This window comes from Chinchilla lanigera, unplaced genomic scaffold (assembly GCF_000276665.1).
Source record: "Chinchilla lanigera isolate Chin_1 unplaced genomic scaffold, ChiLan1.0 scaffold00040, whole genome shotgun sequence".
Classification (NCBI taxonomy): domain Eukaryota; kingdom Metazoa; phylum Chordata; class Mammalia; order Rodentia; family Chinchillidae; genus Chinchilla; species Chinchilla lanigera.
In genome coordinates this window covers 13924297-13943050 of record NW_004955441.1, presented here as the reverse complement: position 1 = coordinate 13943050, position 18754 = coordinate 13924297, and the positions used below count along the sequence as shown (strand labels likewise).

Below are 18754 nucleotides of genomic sequence, written 5' to 3'. Positions count from 1 at the left end.
CTTGCCAGGCAGGTGCTGTGCCACTGAGCTAAATCCCCAGCCCCCTCTCCCTCTTTTCTGTCTCTTCTTTAGTATCAGGAATTGAACCTGAGGCCTTTGCAATAAGCTACACTCCTAGCCCATTTTTAATTTTTTACTTTGTGTCAAGGTCTTGCTACGTTGCCCAGGCTGGCTTTGAGCTTTCGGTCTTCTTGCCTTCATTTTGCTAATAGCAAGGATTACAGGCATGTGCCACACCTGACTACTGGTTGTGTTTTTTTAACTGTATTTCTCTCTTAATTTGATGAAAACTCTTAAAATTTAAGGAAAATGTATTTTAAAACACAAGAGTAAAAATAAATGAATAAGTGTAGTGTGGTGGCACACACTGTAATCCCAGCACTGAGGAGGCTGAGGCAGGGATATTCTGTAAGTTTGAGGCCAGCCTGGGCTACATAGTGAGTTCAAGGTCAGCTTGAACTGCATAGCAATATATATATATATACACACACATACACACACACACACACATACAAGATAGCTAGAATAATTACACTACTAATTTCTATTAGTTCATGGGAATGAACAGTTAGTGCTTATATTGTTTGATCAATCTTACTTGCCTCTGTCCGGTAATCTGAGCAACTGCTTTGAAGATAACAGTATGCAATAAAACCATTGTCAATTTCCTATGGTCTTGTTTTGAAATTCTGTATCTTTTTATTGTTTTTTCTAATTATCTTTAAAATATAAAAATTTAAAAAATAAAAATTTAGAAAGTTTGGAAATTACAGAAACATTTAAAAAGTTTCATTTTTCATAGATAACCAACAGTGTTCTCTCTTTTCCCTCTGCAATTTAAGAAACGCATGATACATATACTTTTATGTTCTTTCTCACTTAGCATATCTCACTTTCATGTTATTAAAAATCTTTTTATATTTTATTTTCTTGTTTTTTCAAGGCCCAGCCTGGCCTTCAACTCAGCACAATCCTCCTGCTTCAGCCTCCCGAGTGCTGGGATTACGGGCATGCACACCCATGCCTAGCTCTGAAAATCTTTTTTTGTTTTGTTTTGTTTTTGTTTTTTTTCCCGTACCGGGAATCGAACTCACGACCTCACGCTTGCCAGGCAGACGCTGTGCTGCTGAGCTAAATCCCCAGCTCCTTCTGAAAATCTTTTTAAACTTTATTTTCAATGGGTAAATAATCAAATTGTTGTATCATAATCTACTCAATGATTCTCCTGGATTCTTCTCACTTTTAAAATTTCCTCTGGGGAGTGCTGGAAGTTGAACCCTTGCCTTGCGCATGCTAGGCAAGCACTCTACCACTGAGCTACATCCCTGCACTTGTTAGTTTTTAAATTGAGACAGATCTTGCTAAGTTGCCCAGGATGGCCTGGAATTTATGGCTCTTGCCCCATGCCCTACCCTGAGTAGCTGGAATTGCAGGTGCTCTGTCACACCCAGCTATCATTCTCCAGTTCATGATTGATCTTGTTTTCAATTATCCCATATACAGGGATGTTCATTATCCAGGCTTAAACTGACCAACAGAAAGACCTCTTAATGTGAACCTATTTTAAATGAGATCAAAATGCTAAAGTAGTCAATAAAGTTTGATGGAGATTTTACTAAAATTATAACTATATCTCATAACTGCAACGATATAAAACTCAGGTTAGAAAAAGAAGTTGTATTTTTAGTATTTTTTCTGACAGTATGATAATATAGTGATATCATTTATGTTATGTTTGACATTCAAATGAAATCAGCGAGGATGAACTTTAGAAAAAAGTATTTGAAGTTTTATTGGTTTTCCTGAGGGCATCTCTTAATATTTTAATATTTTTGTATTTAGGATTGAATCCGGAACCTTTTCAGATTTTTTTTATTGTCAGTCGGGCTCTTGCCATGTTGCTAGATTACCTGGATGGGGCTTGAACTTGTGACCCTCCTGCCTCAGCCTCACAAAGTGCTGGGGTTACAGGTGTGAGCCACCACACTCAGTTTCAATTATTCTTTTTGAAGTCACTGTGGTGTCACAGTCCTTGTCTGTCTTCTCTTGATTGTTGACTAATCTTTGCTAGGTCTTCACTGCTCAGTCAAAGGCTTCCCCTGTGATTTCAGTACCTTCCCTTCCATCAAGCTCATGAGAGTCTGCTTTTTGGGATTAGATTTGCATTTTCCCTTTGAGGTGAATTTGCATTTTATTTGGACAGTCCTCTTAACATGAAGGAGAAAGACTGACAAAGACCCTAACCGGCAATGCTGGATCAGGCCTAAGCAGGGCGAGATATCTGACTAGGATATAAACTGTTAGTTCACTGGAGGGTTCTTTATGTGTTATAATAACTTTTGCTTATACACACAATTTTGGTTTGCAGGAACATTGGTACTCAGTACTCAAATGGAAAAACTAATGTTCTGCTAAGGCTCCACATACGTAATCTTTTCTAAATGAAGGAATCGTGTTAATCGCATTGTCATAACCAGCACCTACTAGATGGAGGTTGTCTGTAAGTCCTTGATACACACTGCATTAGCAATGAATAGAGTATAATTTCTCTACATCTGTATAATTCCTGTTTATTGATATTTGAAGGCGGTATTATTAATTTGGTAGTAAACAAAAAAGGTATCTCATTATTTTAACTTTTTTTTTTTTTTTTTGCCTTTTTGGGACAGGGTCTCACTATGCAGTTCAGGCTGGCCTTGAGCTCACTTTGTGGCCCAGGCTGGTCTCGAACTCACAACGATCCTCCTGCCTCAGCCTCCCGAGTGCTGGGATTACAGGCGTGTGCCACCATGCCCGGCTCATTATTTTAGTTTAACTTTCTGCTCTTTGTGAGCAGAAAGTCTACATTCTAGTTATTTGTTAACCAGTAACCTGTGACCCTCTCTATATACTTGCTGGTCACAGTCTTTGTTTCTTAGGTGGAATTTTACTATTCGTTACTGTTGTTGGTTTGAATAAACTCTAGAGTAAAGGGATATTAACATTTATATTTGCTGAAGTTTTTAGGGATTTTGCCTTTTACTTTTTTTGGTGTTATTTATATAGGAAGTGAAAGGTAAAAAATTTATGTCATCAGATGAGGTAGTTTGTCATCACTTTCTGGATGATAAGTCTTGTGACAGGGACTGTGCCTGAACTTATTCATCAACCTCCAGTTCTTTATATCAAAGGGTGTGCTGACTGAACAAGTGAAATCTATGTGTCTGTGCTTTTTTATTTCTCCCGCCACTTAAAAAAGTTTGCTCTAGAGACACAATGCTCACTTTAATTTCCTTTTCCTTTTGATTTTTAAAAGCTTAAATCTAATCCTTCTGAAGTACGCTTTGTATTGGTTGCACGGGAGGGCCACGGTGTCATCGGATCCCCGCTGACGTGAGGCAGGCAGGCTGCCTCTTTGGCCGTGTGCGTGAAACCTGCGATGGCCAGAAATCTGACCTGTAGATCTGGTGCAACACAGTACAGGCCTGCTGATACACACCACGTTCCTTGGATCCCTCACGAGAACAGGGCCAGGGATAAAAGATGCATACGAGTGCCGTCTCTCCTCTTTTCTCCCTGTCGTCTGGGGCAGGAGCACACAGCAGCCTGTTAGTCAGCTATACATTACCATCGCTTCTAAAAATGAATCGTAAGGGGAAGTGCAGGCCAGCAGAATAGTTTAGTCCGTGCGTCTTAGTGGTGAGGTTAGCTTTTACCTTAACTTTGGACTTGAAAATCCTCTATCATGTGCCCAGAGACCTCTCAGTGTGGAGGAGCTCACTTGTTTTAAAACAAAGCAGAAACAAACACACAAGCAAACAAACTGTATAGACTTTCTTTGTGTGTGTCAGGGATTTGATTGGTAAGTTATATTTTGTCCTGAAAGCACGGGTGGCTCTCAGGAGAAACAGTCAGTAAGGCATTTATCTAGTTGGGAAGTGATTTTTAACCTTCAAGTTACCAAGGTAGAGTTGTTTACTATTAGCTACTTCAGTTATTGTTGAAAAAAACGATGGATAATGGATCAGCATATTTTTGGTCCTCGGGAAAGAGAGAGAGTATTTATGTGTGTGTGCGCGGCAATGCCAGAGGATGTACAGTATTCTACTCTAAGTGAAGGAGCCCTTTTTCACAACAGGAAAAAAAAAATTCTGCCGGGCGTGGTGGCGCACGCCTGTAATCCCAGCACTTGGGAGGCTGAGGCAGGAGGATCGTTGTGAGTTTGAGACCAGCCTGGGCTACAAAGTGAGCTCAAGGCCAGCCTGAACTGCATAGCAAGACCTTGTCTCAAAAAAAAAAAAAAAAAAAAAATTTTTTCCTAGAGATCACTGAGAGAAAACACAGAAAAATATATGTTGAAAGCTTCTACTGTTTTCCTTTGGCTTTTTGACACAGATCAAAGCCCACATTTCCCAAGCGCAGAGGTGCAGGCTATAGCTACCAAGCCAAACAAACAAGTCCCAGTCATTCTCATCCAAGAGAACTGAACAAGGCAAAACTTGTTGTTTGTAGTTTCTCCTCCCCTCAGCTCTCCGTTCTGACAGGGTTTATTTTTTAACACAACTTCAATAAATCTCGTGATCCACAAAAAAAAAATTGCAAGACTATTCTCCCCTGAGTGTGTTTCAAAATGTAGGCATTAAAGATATCAGAACTGCCAGGGATACAGCTCAGCAGCGCAGCACCTGCCTGGCAAGCGCAAGGTCATGAGTTTGATTCCCGGTACCAAAACAAAAGATGTCAGAATTCTGCACAACTTCTTTGAACGTAGGGGGTTCCTGACAGCTTTATTTAGTGGAGTGAGGAAGATTTTATTTTTCTAAGTCTTTTTTTCTCCAATATCTGGTTGGAACACGGACTAGAGCAACTCAAGGCTTTTCTTCTCTATCGCCTGTGGGAGTGTGCATCTATATAAGCCCTTGAAATAAATTTGGCAGTATGTGTTGAGCTATAAAAATGGTTTATAGCTTTTAGCTCACTAATTCCACTTTGAGAAAACCCTTCTAAAGTAATAATCTTAACCACAGAAGTATTCATCTGTACAAAGATATCATCAAGGGAATTTTTGTAATAGCAAGATAATGATGGTAACAATTTAATATCCAGCAGAAGGGAAATAATCTTTAAAGAATATTACATATCCACCCAAAGGAATATTTTGCAGCCATTTAAATAATTATTGCAAAAAGTATAAAATAGTGCCCTGTTGTAGTCAGGGTTTACAGGGGAATAGATGTAATACAGGACACATAATTTATAGGATTATTTTATAATATTCACCCAAAAAGTCAAATGCAGAGGAATGCAAGAGATCTGTCCACACACTGGAGACCCAAAGAATCCAGCTGAGAGCCTGGATCCCACGGCAAGGTCCTGCTCGAGTCCAGCTGAAGACCTAGAGCCCATGGCAATATCTCATGCAAGTCTGTATCAAGGATCTGCACTGGGAAGGCTCAAAGGTCAGTGGTGGAAGCTAGAAAGTCTGTGCCAGCGGGATGAAGGATCTGTGCCAGCAGGCTGAAGGATCTGCTCTGGAGCCAGGAAGTAACACTCAGATTGAGGACCAGAGCTCCCTCGAAGAGAACAGCAGCCGTCCTCAGTGACAGTGAGGACCCGAGCTCCTCCGATGATGAGAACAGCTGAATTCATATCAGGAAAGCCAGCATGACAAGCTTCTCCGGGAGAGTCAATAGCACGCCATCTTCCCCTCCAGTTCTCCTCTTATGCTGCCGGCAACAGTCCTCAGGTGGGCCTCCCACACCCAGCACCACGCTGACTCAGTTCAGCTGGGGGTTACAAGTTGCCCATTAGTTAATCCACCACATTCCCCTAACTTTTCTGATCTACTGTGGGGGAAAAATTGCAGAATATAAATTAATACAAATATTAGGATTAAAATAATGTAGGGAACATCATATATATGAAATGGACCAAAATGTTTTTGTTGGTTAAGCTGAAGTGCTGTGACTAAGAGTGTTTGTTTGCTTTCTCTTGCACTGTTTTTATAATTTTTCAAGATATAATTTTCAAACCAAAAATAGTGTGTGAGGAAAAGAGCCATCTAAATAGTCAACAGGAAAACATTTTGTTATTTAGATAAAAATAGTCCCCTTACCACTCCCCAGTCAGGACTCACTTGTTCATAGTATGGTGTTTGGACTCTTCAGTGAATTGCTAAGCAGATTCTTTTTTTTTTGTTGTTTTTGTCTTTTTTGAGACAGGGTCTCGCTATGCAGTTCAGGTTGGCCTTGAGCTCACTTTGTAGCCCAGGTTGGTCTCGAACTCGCAACGATCCTCCTGCCTCAGTCTCCCGGATGCTGAGATTACAGGTGTGCGCCACCACACCTGGCTGCTAAGGAGATTCTTTACAGTTACCATTTCTCATAGTTGTACCACATGCATGCCTGTTTCCTGGCACTGGAAACAAATCTTACAGGGTCAAACAAACATGAGCTTCTCTTAGTTGAGGTCAGAGATATTTCAAGGTGTTTCTGTATTTCTTGAAACCTGACAGGTCTATAAATAACAAGGAAAATCTTTAAAAATTAGGAAAGAGCCATACAGATCATTATGCGGTGGGTCTGTTTTGGTCACATTTCATAGAAAGAGCCCCCGTCAGAGTGGCTGTCAGACCGGGGCATACAGGCATTAACACGAGCAGAAGGAAAGAAGGCTGAATCAGTCCAGCTGGTTTTGCATTTAAGGAAGAAGTTCAATTAAAGGATAAGCTGACAGTTCGAAATTCTGTGGGCAGCAGAAGAATAAAAATCATGGTCTGACTGAATAAAGCAGAGCATTGATTTCTGCTGGAATGGAATTTGGAAGTTAAGGTGATGAAAGCAGATCCCAGTCTCAGTCTCCTCAACTGGAGTTTCACTTAGAGGCAGCATTTTTGGGAGACACATCTCACATACAGTTACCAGTACACAAAGAGTTTTAAGAAAAAAATAATCAACCCTCCCAACTTTTCTTCTTAAAAAAAAAAAAAAAATCCACCCAACTTGGCCAAGGCACTACCATCAGCAGCAGCACGGCACGTGGGTGTCCCGCTGTGAGTGAGCCGTGCTCCCCGAGCCTCTTTCTTAGAATAGCATCTTGGCCGGGAACAAGGGAAAAAAAATAAATAAATAAAATAGGTCTTTTTTCCATTGCAAGTGACAGAAACTCACCCCAAATTAGCCGAAGCAAAAAATCAAAACATAGAGGTGGGTAGTGTCTTAGTCTATTTTCTGCTGCTGCAACCAAGTATCACAGACACCATTAATTAGTTTAAGAACTAACCCTCAGGTAACTCCGTAATTATGACATTTAGATTTTAAATTAGGACTACATCAAGTTAAAGAATAATAGAATCTTTGATGTGGAGAAGTGTGTCAGTGTTGGATTCTCATGTAGTCCATATACGGGTTTTTTGGGAGGGCGGTATTGGGAATCAAACTCAGGACCTTATGTTTGCCAGGCAGGCACTGTGCCACTGAGCTATCACCCCGGCCCCGTGTATATTTACTGAAGAAGAACAGGATGATAAGTGAAAGATACGGAGAGGTAGAAATCACTGAGTGATTAGTACTCTTTAAACTCCAAGATCTGTTTCCATTTGACTCAGAAAAATCAAAACATTTGTTTTGGCTGTATCTCAGCACAGAAAGTTCTAGCTTCACTTAGAATTTAGGTCCTTAGTGAAACCTCTCAACCAGACTGGGTGGCTGCCCATCTACACAGTCGTGAGGGAAGGGGAGTCTCTATCCTACCCGGTGAGCTTAATTATGGGAATAGAGAACGGATGTTGTGAGCTAAAACAGTAGACACCCACTCTGCGGCAGAAACAAGAGGGTATTTTGCCCTCATAGACAAAGGGAATCATCAGGTGACAAGAACATGAAGAGGCTGGGCGTGGTGGCGCACGCCTGTAATCCCAGCACTGGGGAGGCTGAGGCAGGAGGATCCTTGCGAGTTCGAGACCTGCCTGGGCCACAAAGTGAGCTCAAGCCCAGCCTGAACTGCAGAGCAAGACCCTGTCTCAAAAAAGACAAAAACAAGAACATGAAGAGGATTCCCTCCTTCTCGAGGCCCTCTGCTGCCACCCTCCCCCGCCCCCCCGCAAGCCCCAGAGTCAGGGTTGTCCCCGGGTTCTCAGCAGGCAGCAGGCAGGGTACACTGGGTCCCAAGTTCCTGCCAGGACTGCCTCAGCCTGCAAACCACCTGCAGCCTCCCGCTCTGCTGGGAAACAGGGTGAAGACATGAGCACCGGCAGCATTTCTGAGTTACTGCTGGGCTCCCTGGGTCGTGTGTCCCTGGGAGATGAACCTTGAGGCTGCACTGTTACAGTGTAGATGCTGTATCGCTAGTTATTATACCATATTGTTTAGGGAATAATGGCAAGAAAAAAGCCTACATGTTGAGTGCAGACACATTTCCCAGAAAATGTATAGTGTGTAATCCTGTGTTGGTTGACTTGTGCATGCTCGACGTGTGGAACTGGCTGATGATAATGACTGATGTAAGAATGAGTGTCCCTCAGCCCAGCCGGATGCTGGTCTCTGCCTGGTTGGCCTGTGGCTTTGGTCTCCGGCATTCTTCCCTCCCCATCCAGGTACATGCCTTTCTCCAAGGTGTGGCTCTGTTTTGTTTTTTGTCTTTTTGAGACAGGGTCTCGCTATGCAGTTCAGGCTGGCCTTGAGCTTACTTTGTAGCCCAGGCTGGTCTCGAACTTGCAGGATCCTCCTGCCTCAGCCTCCTGAGTGCTGGGATTACAGGTGTGCGCCACCACGCTGGCCAAGGTATAGCTCTGGACGCCCCCTCCCCATTATTATTATCAAGCCCCCTCAGCCCCTGATATGAGCTCATGACGAGCCCTCCTAGTCATACCACTCACTTAACATTTAATTCTTTTTGGCTACGGTTTGTTATGCTGTTGTTCTTTAATTCTTATACTGTTACCTTTGCTAAATTTTTGTCCTTATTCTCACTAGATTGCAGGTATCCTGAAGTCTGTGATCCTATCCCAAACGTTTTTAATGTCTGTCAGAATCCCTGGCATAAATACCTCTCACACAGCAGGTTTCAGTGACTATTTGTGGATTTGGCTATTAAACTTTGTTTTACTGAGATTGGACACATTCAGCCAAGCAGCAGTCCCTCCCCGCTGAGCCATCCGTGATCCAGAAAGTTAAATGGGAGAGAATTCCTACTGTTAACTTGCATACAGATTAAGCAATCCCAGCAACCACTAATCATCTGTTCTTTGGTCTTTTCTACTAATTAAATCAGCACAAGCCAGTTACTACTTTCTATGTTACTCTCGCAGTGCCTCAAATGTGTCCCCGCAGGGTTCAGTTGAACAACACGTCTCTCTCCGGGCCCCGCCCATCTTGGCGGCCTGATCTCCACTCCCACTACTTCCTGCACCGGCCCTGCCTCCAGGCCTTCGTGCAGAGGGGCTCTTTCCCCTTCTTGCAGTCTCAGCTCAGACATAGCTCCCTAAGGGGCTTCCCAGGCCCCTGGGACCAGGTCACTAGCCTCTTGCAAATGTCCATCCCTTTGTGTGATCCGCCACACATTTTGGCTTTTTGGAAGATATCTTTTCCATGCTAAAATATAAGCCCATGAAATTAAGGAATGCGTGTCTATCTTGTCAGTTAGGACGAAGTTCTTCTGCCCATAAGAGAGGACCTAAATAACAGTATTATGAACAGGACAGGAGCTATTTCTGTCCTGCAAAATTCCCTGCAGTGGGCAGGTTAGGGCTGGCGTAGCGAATGCTCAGCATCAGATTCCTTTGCGCTTCTTGGCTGACCGTGGCTTCTGCTGCTGCGGTGACAGAGAGCAGAAGACCTAGGGACAATGGCAGGAAGGAGGGTGGGAAGAAGCACTCCCTGGGGTGCTCCTTGGAGTTGCACCGCCTCTTGCCTCCCTCCTTTGGGCCTGAAGTTAGTCACGCGCCCGTGCCTGGCTGCGGGGGAAGCTGGGAAGTGGAATCTTTACCCTGGGTAGACGTGTGCCCAGTTGACACTTGTTCTGATAGGAAGAAATACAAGAATGGATGCTTGGAGGCGGTCATCTGCCACTGTCCTCCCAGCTTCCAGGAACACTATGCCTTGGCTGAAAGAAGAAACGAGCTGAACGCTTACGTACGTGTTTGCCACAGTTCTGTAACAAAGTGCTACAAATGGGGCATTTGTTGTACCCAGGAGAACAGACACTTCTGGAGGCCAGAAGTCCCACATTAGGACATCGTCGCCGTGGCTTCCTCTGAGTGCAGGGGCGGACGTGCTCTTCCTAGCTCTGGTGCTTTGCGGGCGCATTGGTTTGCAGACCTCTCCCCGTCCTTACCGGATGCTTCCCTTGGGTGTGTGTCTCTGCGTCCAAATTTCCCACTTTTAATAAGAGGGTCACCAGCCGTGTGGATTCTGGCCCATCCTCATGCCTACATTTTAACTAATTACATCTTTCAGCCTTATTTCCAAGTAAGGTCACCTTTGGAGACACTGGAGATTCAACAGTCGCGGAATTACCATTGTGGGGCGGGAGGACCACGGAGCATTCAGCACAATTCGGCACAACAAAAAGCCAGAGGGCTTATGAATTTGGCGGTGGGGCTGCAGTTCAACACAGCACAGCGTGGAATAGCATCGCGGCTCTCACACGGTCCTCCGAGACACACGGCACCCCCTGCCCCGCACCACCCGGAGTCGCGCACGCCCCCAGACCTGTCCCGTCTGCCCAGCCCGGGGGGAAGGCCAGGGCCTAGCAGAGGCTGCTCATGTGACAGGGCTGAAACCACGGAGGTCAAGCTTCTTCGTGGCCTGGTAGACTCAGGAGCACCTGCGGAAAGGCAGTGGGTCCCCTGTATTCCGAGGTTTTTACAGCAAGGTGACAGCTTCTGCCCTTGCTAACAGCCCGCCGCCCCCTGGAGTCACACTGCGCGGCACGGTCCGGCTGGGAGTCTCCAGGCCAGGCGTCTGGCCCAGCCCGCGCCCCAGCCCCACGCCTTCATTCATTCTTCAAGCTTCCTGCTTTTGTTTGGTTCTGCGTTGTTCCTGCCTGGACAGTAAAACTCCTCTGAGGACCGAGATATGATTTTATTTGTCTTTGTAATCCCCACAGCCCTGGTTGGTTAAAGTTGCCCTGAAGTAGAAAGCAGGTAAAGGGCACTTTTTCAAAGGGATGCGGATGACATCATCATCCTCCAGGAAGCTCAGGCTGGACTTATGCGGCTAAGTGGACGAGTGGGAGCAATGGAAGATTTCCTGCAGTTTCCCTTCCCCCAGGTCCCGGGGCTGAGAAGGTAGCGGTTCTGCACTGCCCTGGTGCTCGACATTGGGGGGACTCAAAGGTTCAGCAGGGGGAGACCCAGAGCTGCCGAGGCGCTGACAGGGTCAAGGCTCACGATTGGTCCGCTGGATTGTGAGAAAAGTGTGGCGTGCTGCTGCCGCACATGTCTCCCACACATGTCCCACGTGACACAAGACGAAGGCCCTGGGTTGCGCTCCGTGATCCCTGGTACCGGAGGGAGCAGAAATCTCAACTTCAGGCAGGACGTAGTGCGAGTGGCCTTCTTGTTTTGAGCACCCACCCTCTGCATTGGGCCCAGAATGGTACCACCAGCCCGAGCCATCTGCCCACTTATGCCGTCTGTAAGCAGGCTCGCAGCAGGGAGTCTGGCTGTCACAGGACCCTCAGGGGGCCAGTCTCACTTGGAGAGTCATGGCTTTGCCACAGCATCCCTGTGGCCTTCGGAATATGACCCAGGCCCGTGTCTCCTTCCCTAATGCTTCCTCAGATTTCTTTTTTTTTTTTGGTTTTTCTCCAGTACCGGGAATTGAACTCACGACCTTGAGCTTGCCAGGCAGGTGCTGTGCCGCTGAGCTAAATCCCCAGCCCCTAATGCTTCCTCTTAAAGACTGTATCTGTCACCTGAGGCAGTCATTTCTGTTCTTGTCTCCATGCTGGTATCTAGACAGCCACACGTAGGCTGAGCACTTGTTGGGGGCATGGGGCACGGATTTAGTGATGCATCAGGCTTCACGCCTGGTTCTAAGTGCCTTGAACGCTTAGATGGAGAGCCACGCTAGGCTCGAGGACAGAGGCAGGGCTGTGTTTCCATCCCTTCCACAGACAGCCTCAGACGCTGTCCTCAGCCCAGCGACCTGTCTCACTCCAGAGACGGACTGCCGCGGCCAGAGACGGACTGCCGCGGCCAGAGGCTGCACAGACGGTGCCTGCCCAGCTTCCCGTGGCTTTGACTTTTGGTCCCGTTTCTGCAGTGCAAATACAGAGCTGACACCAGTAGAGAGCTGTGTCCTGATGGTGACCTCTGTCTGATGTATCCTCCGGTCTGGAACATCACTGCTTTCATCTCTGTAGTGAGCTGTAAAATTAGGAAGTTCATCCAGCCTTTGATTGTCAGACTTGTGCCTGGTTGTGAGTAACAGACTCCATTCGTGGTGAAGTAATCAGGAATGACAGCCCTAATCACATCGCTGCCACTGGCCAGGGCGAGTGGGTGGGGGTGCTCGCCCTGAGACCCCTAGGAGGGTCTGCCGTTTTGTGCTGATCTGCCAGAACTCTAGGCCCACTTAGGCCAGCTGTAGCTGGTGTCAGGACCTACCATGTGTGTATCTCTGCTCTAACCTTGGCTTTATCTCATTTTTATTCTTTTTTTCCCTGTTCCCATATTCATTTATTTATACATGAAATATATTTTCATGTTTTATAAACACTCATATTCGCTGTAGAAAAAATTAGAAAATGTAGGTGAGAAGAAAAAAAATATATTTTTATTTTTATTTAACATGCCACCACCTGGAAAAAACTGCTGTCTGTGAACACATTCTGTGATAATTCATTTAAAATTTTTTGTTCGCTTATTTTTTGAGACACCATCTCACTGTGTAGTTGAGGCTGGCCTTGAACTCACTATGTAGCCCAGGTTGGCCTCAAACTCACTGCAATCCTCCTGCCTCAGCCTCCCAAGTGCTGGGATTACAGGTGTGCGCCACCACACCCGGCAATAAGATCTTCTGAGCGTGGAGGTTTTGGAGGTTTTTCTACCATATCACACTGATTCGTGCATTTATTTGTGGAAGGTAAATAAAGCTTAAAATACTCCAAATAGTAATAATTAAACATTCTTTTTTCTTTGCTGATATCCTATAGCGTGAAGGTCCAGGACCAGGTCACTATAATTTGAAAACACCACCAGCAAGTTCTGTTACTTCTTGTTTTCAGTCCCGGGTACCCCGGCTTCTGCCCAACTTTTCAGTGAGTATCGTAAAGGACAGATGCCCGAGGAGTAACCTCAGTGTGGGTCCCAGGCTCCTTGGAAGAGGGGGCAGGGTGGGAGAGAGGGAGGACTGTGGTGTCATTTCTGCTGTACCCAGTGGTCTGCTGAGGCAGCGGGACTGTACTGGCTTCGGGCCCAGGCTAACGCTAGGCCTGAAGGCGGGAAAGATCACAGAAACGTGACGTGGTGCTTGCTCATGGTGGCATTCAAAACTATTTTTCAATGCTGAGAAACCGTTTCCATTTGTTTGATAGCCGCATTGCTCTGCCCCAGAGCTCCTGGGCTTCAGAGCTGGGGTGCTGCCGGCATTAGGAGGCTTACTCTGTAAAACCGCAGGTAGACGACAAGAGGTAGGGGGACCCCCGCACCTCAGTGGCATCACCAGGATCCAGAAGCAGTTGTTTGTCAGACCCCACAACACTGGGCATTCTCGGAAAGACTGAGTCACGCTAGCCAAATCCCAGCACATCGTGCAAAAGTCCAAAAAGTGTAGTGTTGGTTCGTAAGCACCCACCGAAGGGGCCTGGTCTTTGGGGCTGCTGTTCAGCCTTGCAGGAACTTGCCGTGGAAGCCAAGGACAAGCAGGTCGCGTGGTGACGGTGAACTCAGGGCTGGAGGCCCACGCTGGATGTTCTCAAGGTGGCTGAACCGCAGTCAGCAGCCTCCCGTGGCGTGGTCTTGCTGGCGCACACCCCGAGCCTCCTTTCCTGCGGTCTGGCCTTCCCGGACTCTGCATGCCAGCCACACCCTCATGAATGGCGCTGACAAAGGCTTCTGCTCCCTTTCATGTGCCGCCAGGACTTGGTTAGGTTTCTGGGCCGCTCCTCTGCTTTTGGTGAGGGAAACAGCCTGTCACTTAAGCCACTTCTGTAGGCAGCCATGTGTCCACACGAGCGGCCTGCTCTGCTCCACTCCCGGTGTCCGCCCACCCTGTCTGCACAGGAGGGGGGAGTGGCGGGGGGTGGTCACAGTGACCAGTGGTGGTGGTGGGAGCAGGCGTGTACACGGCCTGCCTGTTTCAGAGCGCCCCAGTGAGCCCATGGCCTCCCGCCAGGCCAGTGCCCGGCCCTGACTGGTGGCCCAGAATCACACCAGCCCACTAGCGGTGGCACTAGCACTCGAGGTGAGACCTGTCTGACTCTGAAACTCTTGTCCTTTTTGTTTGTTTGGTTTTTGAGATAGGGTCTCACTCTGTAGTTCAGGCCAGCCTTGCGTTCATTATATAGCCCAGGCTGGCTTCAAACTTGAGATGATCCTCCTGCCTCAGCCTTCTGGGATACCTCAGGTGGTGTCCACCACCACAGCAGGCCTTGAACACTCATTCATTAGTGAGTACCTTTGGTAAATCCCGTGCAAAATACAGTGCAGATGCTGCGGCCCTGAGGTCACAGAGCGCAGCCAGAGACTCGGATACCCTTGAGTGCCCCCACCCCCAGCCTCCCAAGTGCTGGGATAACAGTTGTGCACCGCTGTCCCAGCTGGAGCCCTTGTCCTTAACTGCAACACTGGTGTCTCTGCGGCAGGCCCAGGATAAAAATGCCTCTGTGTTTCAAGACTGTGTGTGCACACCCCCAGCGTGGAAATGCCAACCTGAGACACAAGGGTCCATCTGTGAAAGGGCCTTCATTTGTACTTAAGCTACAGGGGAGAAACTTTGTTTACATTAACTGACAACATGTTTGGTACAAGGACTTCATCGAAATTAAAACATGATGGTTTGAAAACAAGAATTTATGGATCCCCTGAGAATAATTCTGACCCTGGGGCCCACAGACGCAGGTTGAGAAACACTGCTGTGTCACATGGGGTCAGCGACAGAGTTTAGGAGGCAGGGTCCCGGCCCCCACCCTGCAGGGCCAGGAATTGATCCCAGGGCCTTGTACACCCCAGGCAAGTGTTCAATACTCCCCTGGCCCTTTTACTGATTTTTCAATATTTATTTATATTTGTTTGTTTTTGTCTCACTGGGGATTGAACGCAGGGCCTTGGCAACTGAACTAGATCCTTAACCCATTTCATTTTTTTTTTAAATATTTTAATTTTTGTTTTTTTTTTCTGGTACCGGGAATCGAACTCATGACCTTGCGCTTGCCAGGCAGGCGCTGTGCCGCTGAGCTAAATCCCCAGCCCCCAAAGAACAACTCCAGAGCCATATATCTAGGCTCAGGGGATCCCCGTTTCATTTTTATTGTGAGACGTGGCCCTGGTGAATGGCCCAGGCTGGACGGGTGCTCCTCCGTCTTCTGCCTCAGCCTCCCAAGTAGCTGGGATTACAGGTGTGGCCCACACCCCCCGCCAGAGGGGGCTTTTACGTCAGCCCGTCCAGGTTTAGAATCCATTGTCTCCAGCCTGGCTGCTGGACAGGGTCACTGGAGGGGAGGCAGGTGGCATTTCTGGGGACAAGCACTGCCTGGGCAGAGCACCCCCGGGAGACAGCGTCCCTCGAGGTGCTGGCAGTGTGACCTCGCTTCCCTGAGCAGGCGGCAGGAAGCCCTGGCCTGTCCGGCCCTTGTCCCAGCACCTTTCTAACCTCGTGGTGACCTCAACAGGAGCCACCTCAGCGCCCGGGACGCCCTCCAGTTTGAGGCCCCCATGCCAGTGTGGCCCTTGACCCCTCCAGCGGGACTCACCCGTCAGCCACGTCACAGGCCGCAGCCAGGCTGGGGGGTTGTGAGCTTTGTGTCACCATCTCAACAGTGCCTGTTCTCTCTTCTGTTTTCAGAAAACGCCAGGCCCAGGCGCGTATACGCCTTCCAGACAGTTCCCGAAGCAGTCCCCAACCATCGCCAGGATGGGCCGGGGGCATAGCCTCTTCTTCAACAACACAATCGGCTTTTAAAATAAAGCAGCCGTGACCCCGAGCTACTGGAATTACAGCAAGTTCTTAGGTTTGCACACCTGCACCGGGACTATTCCTTACGGGCGTTTCACCCTTGTGAGCTGGGTCCCTGGGCTCCACCACCTTTGTGGTGAGAGACCTCCAGTTCCCTCGAAGGCTTCCTGGGGTCTTTGGCATTTAAGCCAAGGCCACACAGAGCCTAACGGGGTCCCACAGGTGGTACTTTTCCTTCTACAACTCCTTGAAAAGAACCGCATTGACTCAATCAGTGTGTGCGGTCGTGTGCTGAGTGGTTACACTCTGGTCGGGGCGGACCGCATGCACAACGGCAGTCCCTGAAGAATAAGAGACCAGAAACCTTCTCATCGCCTGGTAACTCGGTAGCCCGAGGCCTTTACTCAAGGATTAGCGATGAGGCTGGGGAGACAACCTTGCCGCCCAGCCAGGGCTGCAGCAGTGTGGCCCGTACAGTTGTATACGGTGCGTGTTTTATCATGACCGCCAGCGACTGCTGCCTAGACTTACTGTACTATACTGGGCTTTTCTCCCCTGCTGACCTAACTGGGCTTCTTACTATACTATCCTTTTCATCTTGCTTTTTGGCACTGGGGACCAAACCAAGGGCCTCCTGCTCGCTGCTGCTTCTACTCACAAGAACCGTGTCTGCCGTGAAGCCTGCGTCCCGTGTCACTCTGGCAACAGCCACCCGTGTCTCAAGTTCCCCGCTGTCTTTATCACCCCATTTTATTCTGCGATTGGTTTAATTCTGTGTTGCTTTGTTCATGCTGCCTCGAGCAGCCAGCCACGCCGCACATACACGTCTGCCACGGAGCCTCGGCGTGTAGCAGGTGCCGCCATCTGGCTTTGGGTTCACACCGAACAGCAAAATGAACCAATGGCTTATTCTCGGAACGTGTCCCCGTGGGCCAGGGACGTGTGACTATATTTCTGATTTCAAGCCAAGGCAAATGCACAACGTGCTGTGCTGGCTTGGGGAATGGGAGCTGGAAGCAGATGCCTCAGGCAGGGGACGGGGTTTGGAGAGGGTTCAGGGCCTGAAAGGGGAGCCCAGAAGGCCGAGAAGTCTGTACCGAGAAGCAGGGGTCCGTCCTCACACCGGTGACGGCTCCAAGGGGAAGATGGTCGCCAGCTCGGGAAGCTGCTGGATCACTGCGGCCGGTACGCAGTGAGCGCTCTGACCCTGGCTACAAGCAGCAGTGTGGTCGCGTGGCTGGTGTCTATCAAAGGGACCAGGAGGCCGAGACCAGCAGAGAGGAGGGGAGGGCCGGGGTAGCGACTGCCATCTGGACAAAGGCCCAAAGCAAGAATAAACGTGTGGCGGAACAGAGGGAGCCTGGTCCAACCCTTGTGCGGGGTGCAGGCAAGGGCGTGGGAGGCGGCGGGGCCGCGGGAGCCTGACTGACCGGGGGCCTCCCACACCGGGGAGCTTTCTGCGCTGGGAGAGCCTGGCTGTGCAGGGGGCTCGGGGTGGGAGCGGAGTATAATAAATACCCAGAAGGAATATTTTAACAATTAAACGTTTGTATTTTATGAGAAAAAACCCACACCTATTCCTTAGACTTACCAGCCCTTATAAAATGGGCCCTGGGGCGGGGCAGGGGTGCTGCCATCCCTAAGTCACCCACTTTTGTGGGGGACGCTCTGTGCTGTGTTCCTGGGGCACAGGGGACAGCCATGTGCAACACTCTCCCTCCTCCTGCCCCAGGCTACATCTCTGCCAACATTGGTCAGAACGGTTTAGGGGAGATGGTTTCAAATCTCATTCTTGCAGGGCGTGGTGGCGCACATCTGTAATCCCAGCACTCAGGAGGCTGAGGCAGGAGGATCGTTGTGAGTTTGAGACCATCCTGGGCTGCAAAGTGAGCCCAAGGCCAGCCTGAACTGCCAAGCGAGACCCTGTCTCAAAAAAGACAAAAACAAACAAAATCTCATTCTCCAAGGGAGCCAAAGTTCCTGCACAGTTGGAAAGTCATGCCTGGAGTTTCTGATGGAGGAGGTTCCTCCAGGATGGGGGCCCTGGGGACACCTGCTCCTGGGGACACATTCTAGAACGGGAGTGGGGGAGGCGGTCATGTGTGTCTCCGTCCAGGGCGGTAGAGGGGAGGTTTGAGCCACTGCTCAGGCTAGCAAGGGGAAGAAGGGTTCTGAGGTAAGTACAGTATCTGGGGCACAAGAGGGTGAACTGGGCTCCGGCAGGGGCCCCACCCCACCGCACCTGGCTTTCCAGTTGCAGATTCCCAGAGGAGAGAACCTGTTGGCCCGCCTGGGTCGGGTGCCCCGGGGCACACCTGGCTGCGGGGCCATCTGTGATGAGGGTGTGACTAGGATGGGCGGCAGCTCCCCAGGGTCCCGGGAGAGAATGAGGACCCTTTCGCCATGAGAAGGGGAGGGGACGTGAGCAGCCTGGACCTCCTGCAGTGGGGCGCCTGGAGACATTCTGTGGGGCCCTCTGGCAGGCCCTGTGGTCTGCGCCCACCTGGGGACTTCACTAAGCCTTGCCTTTGCCTCCCAAGGCTGGCCTGAGCTTCCTTTCTGGAGCTGGGGCACCTGGACTCACACCTGGCGTTCCTCCTAGTCCGCCCTGGCCTTGTTTTGTTATTTGGCAGAGACTCTGGTGCCAGGGTGAGCAG

At 48.7% G+C, this 18754-nt stretch overlaps 1 protein-coding gene across 2 annotated transcripts in view; it reads left to right on the top strand.

The window, feature by feature from the left end:
• The window catches only part of LOC102016954 (chromosome unknown open reading frame, human C2orf61), a 42391-nt gene extending 26266 nt beyond the window's left edge, over positions 1-16125 (top strand). For both annotated transcript variants that reach the window (XM_013517606.1, XM_005390990.2), the window contains 2 exons: positions 13138-13242; positions 15987-16125. In XM_013517606.1, coding sequence (XP_013373060.1) covers positions 13138-13242; positions 15987-16103 — 222 coding nt within the window. In that variant the 3' untranslated portion in view covers positions 16104-16125. The remainder of the gene's footprint in view (positions 1-13137; positions 13243-15986) is intronic.
• The last annotated feature ends 2629 nt before the right edge of the window (positions 16126-18754 follow it).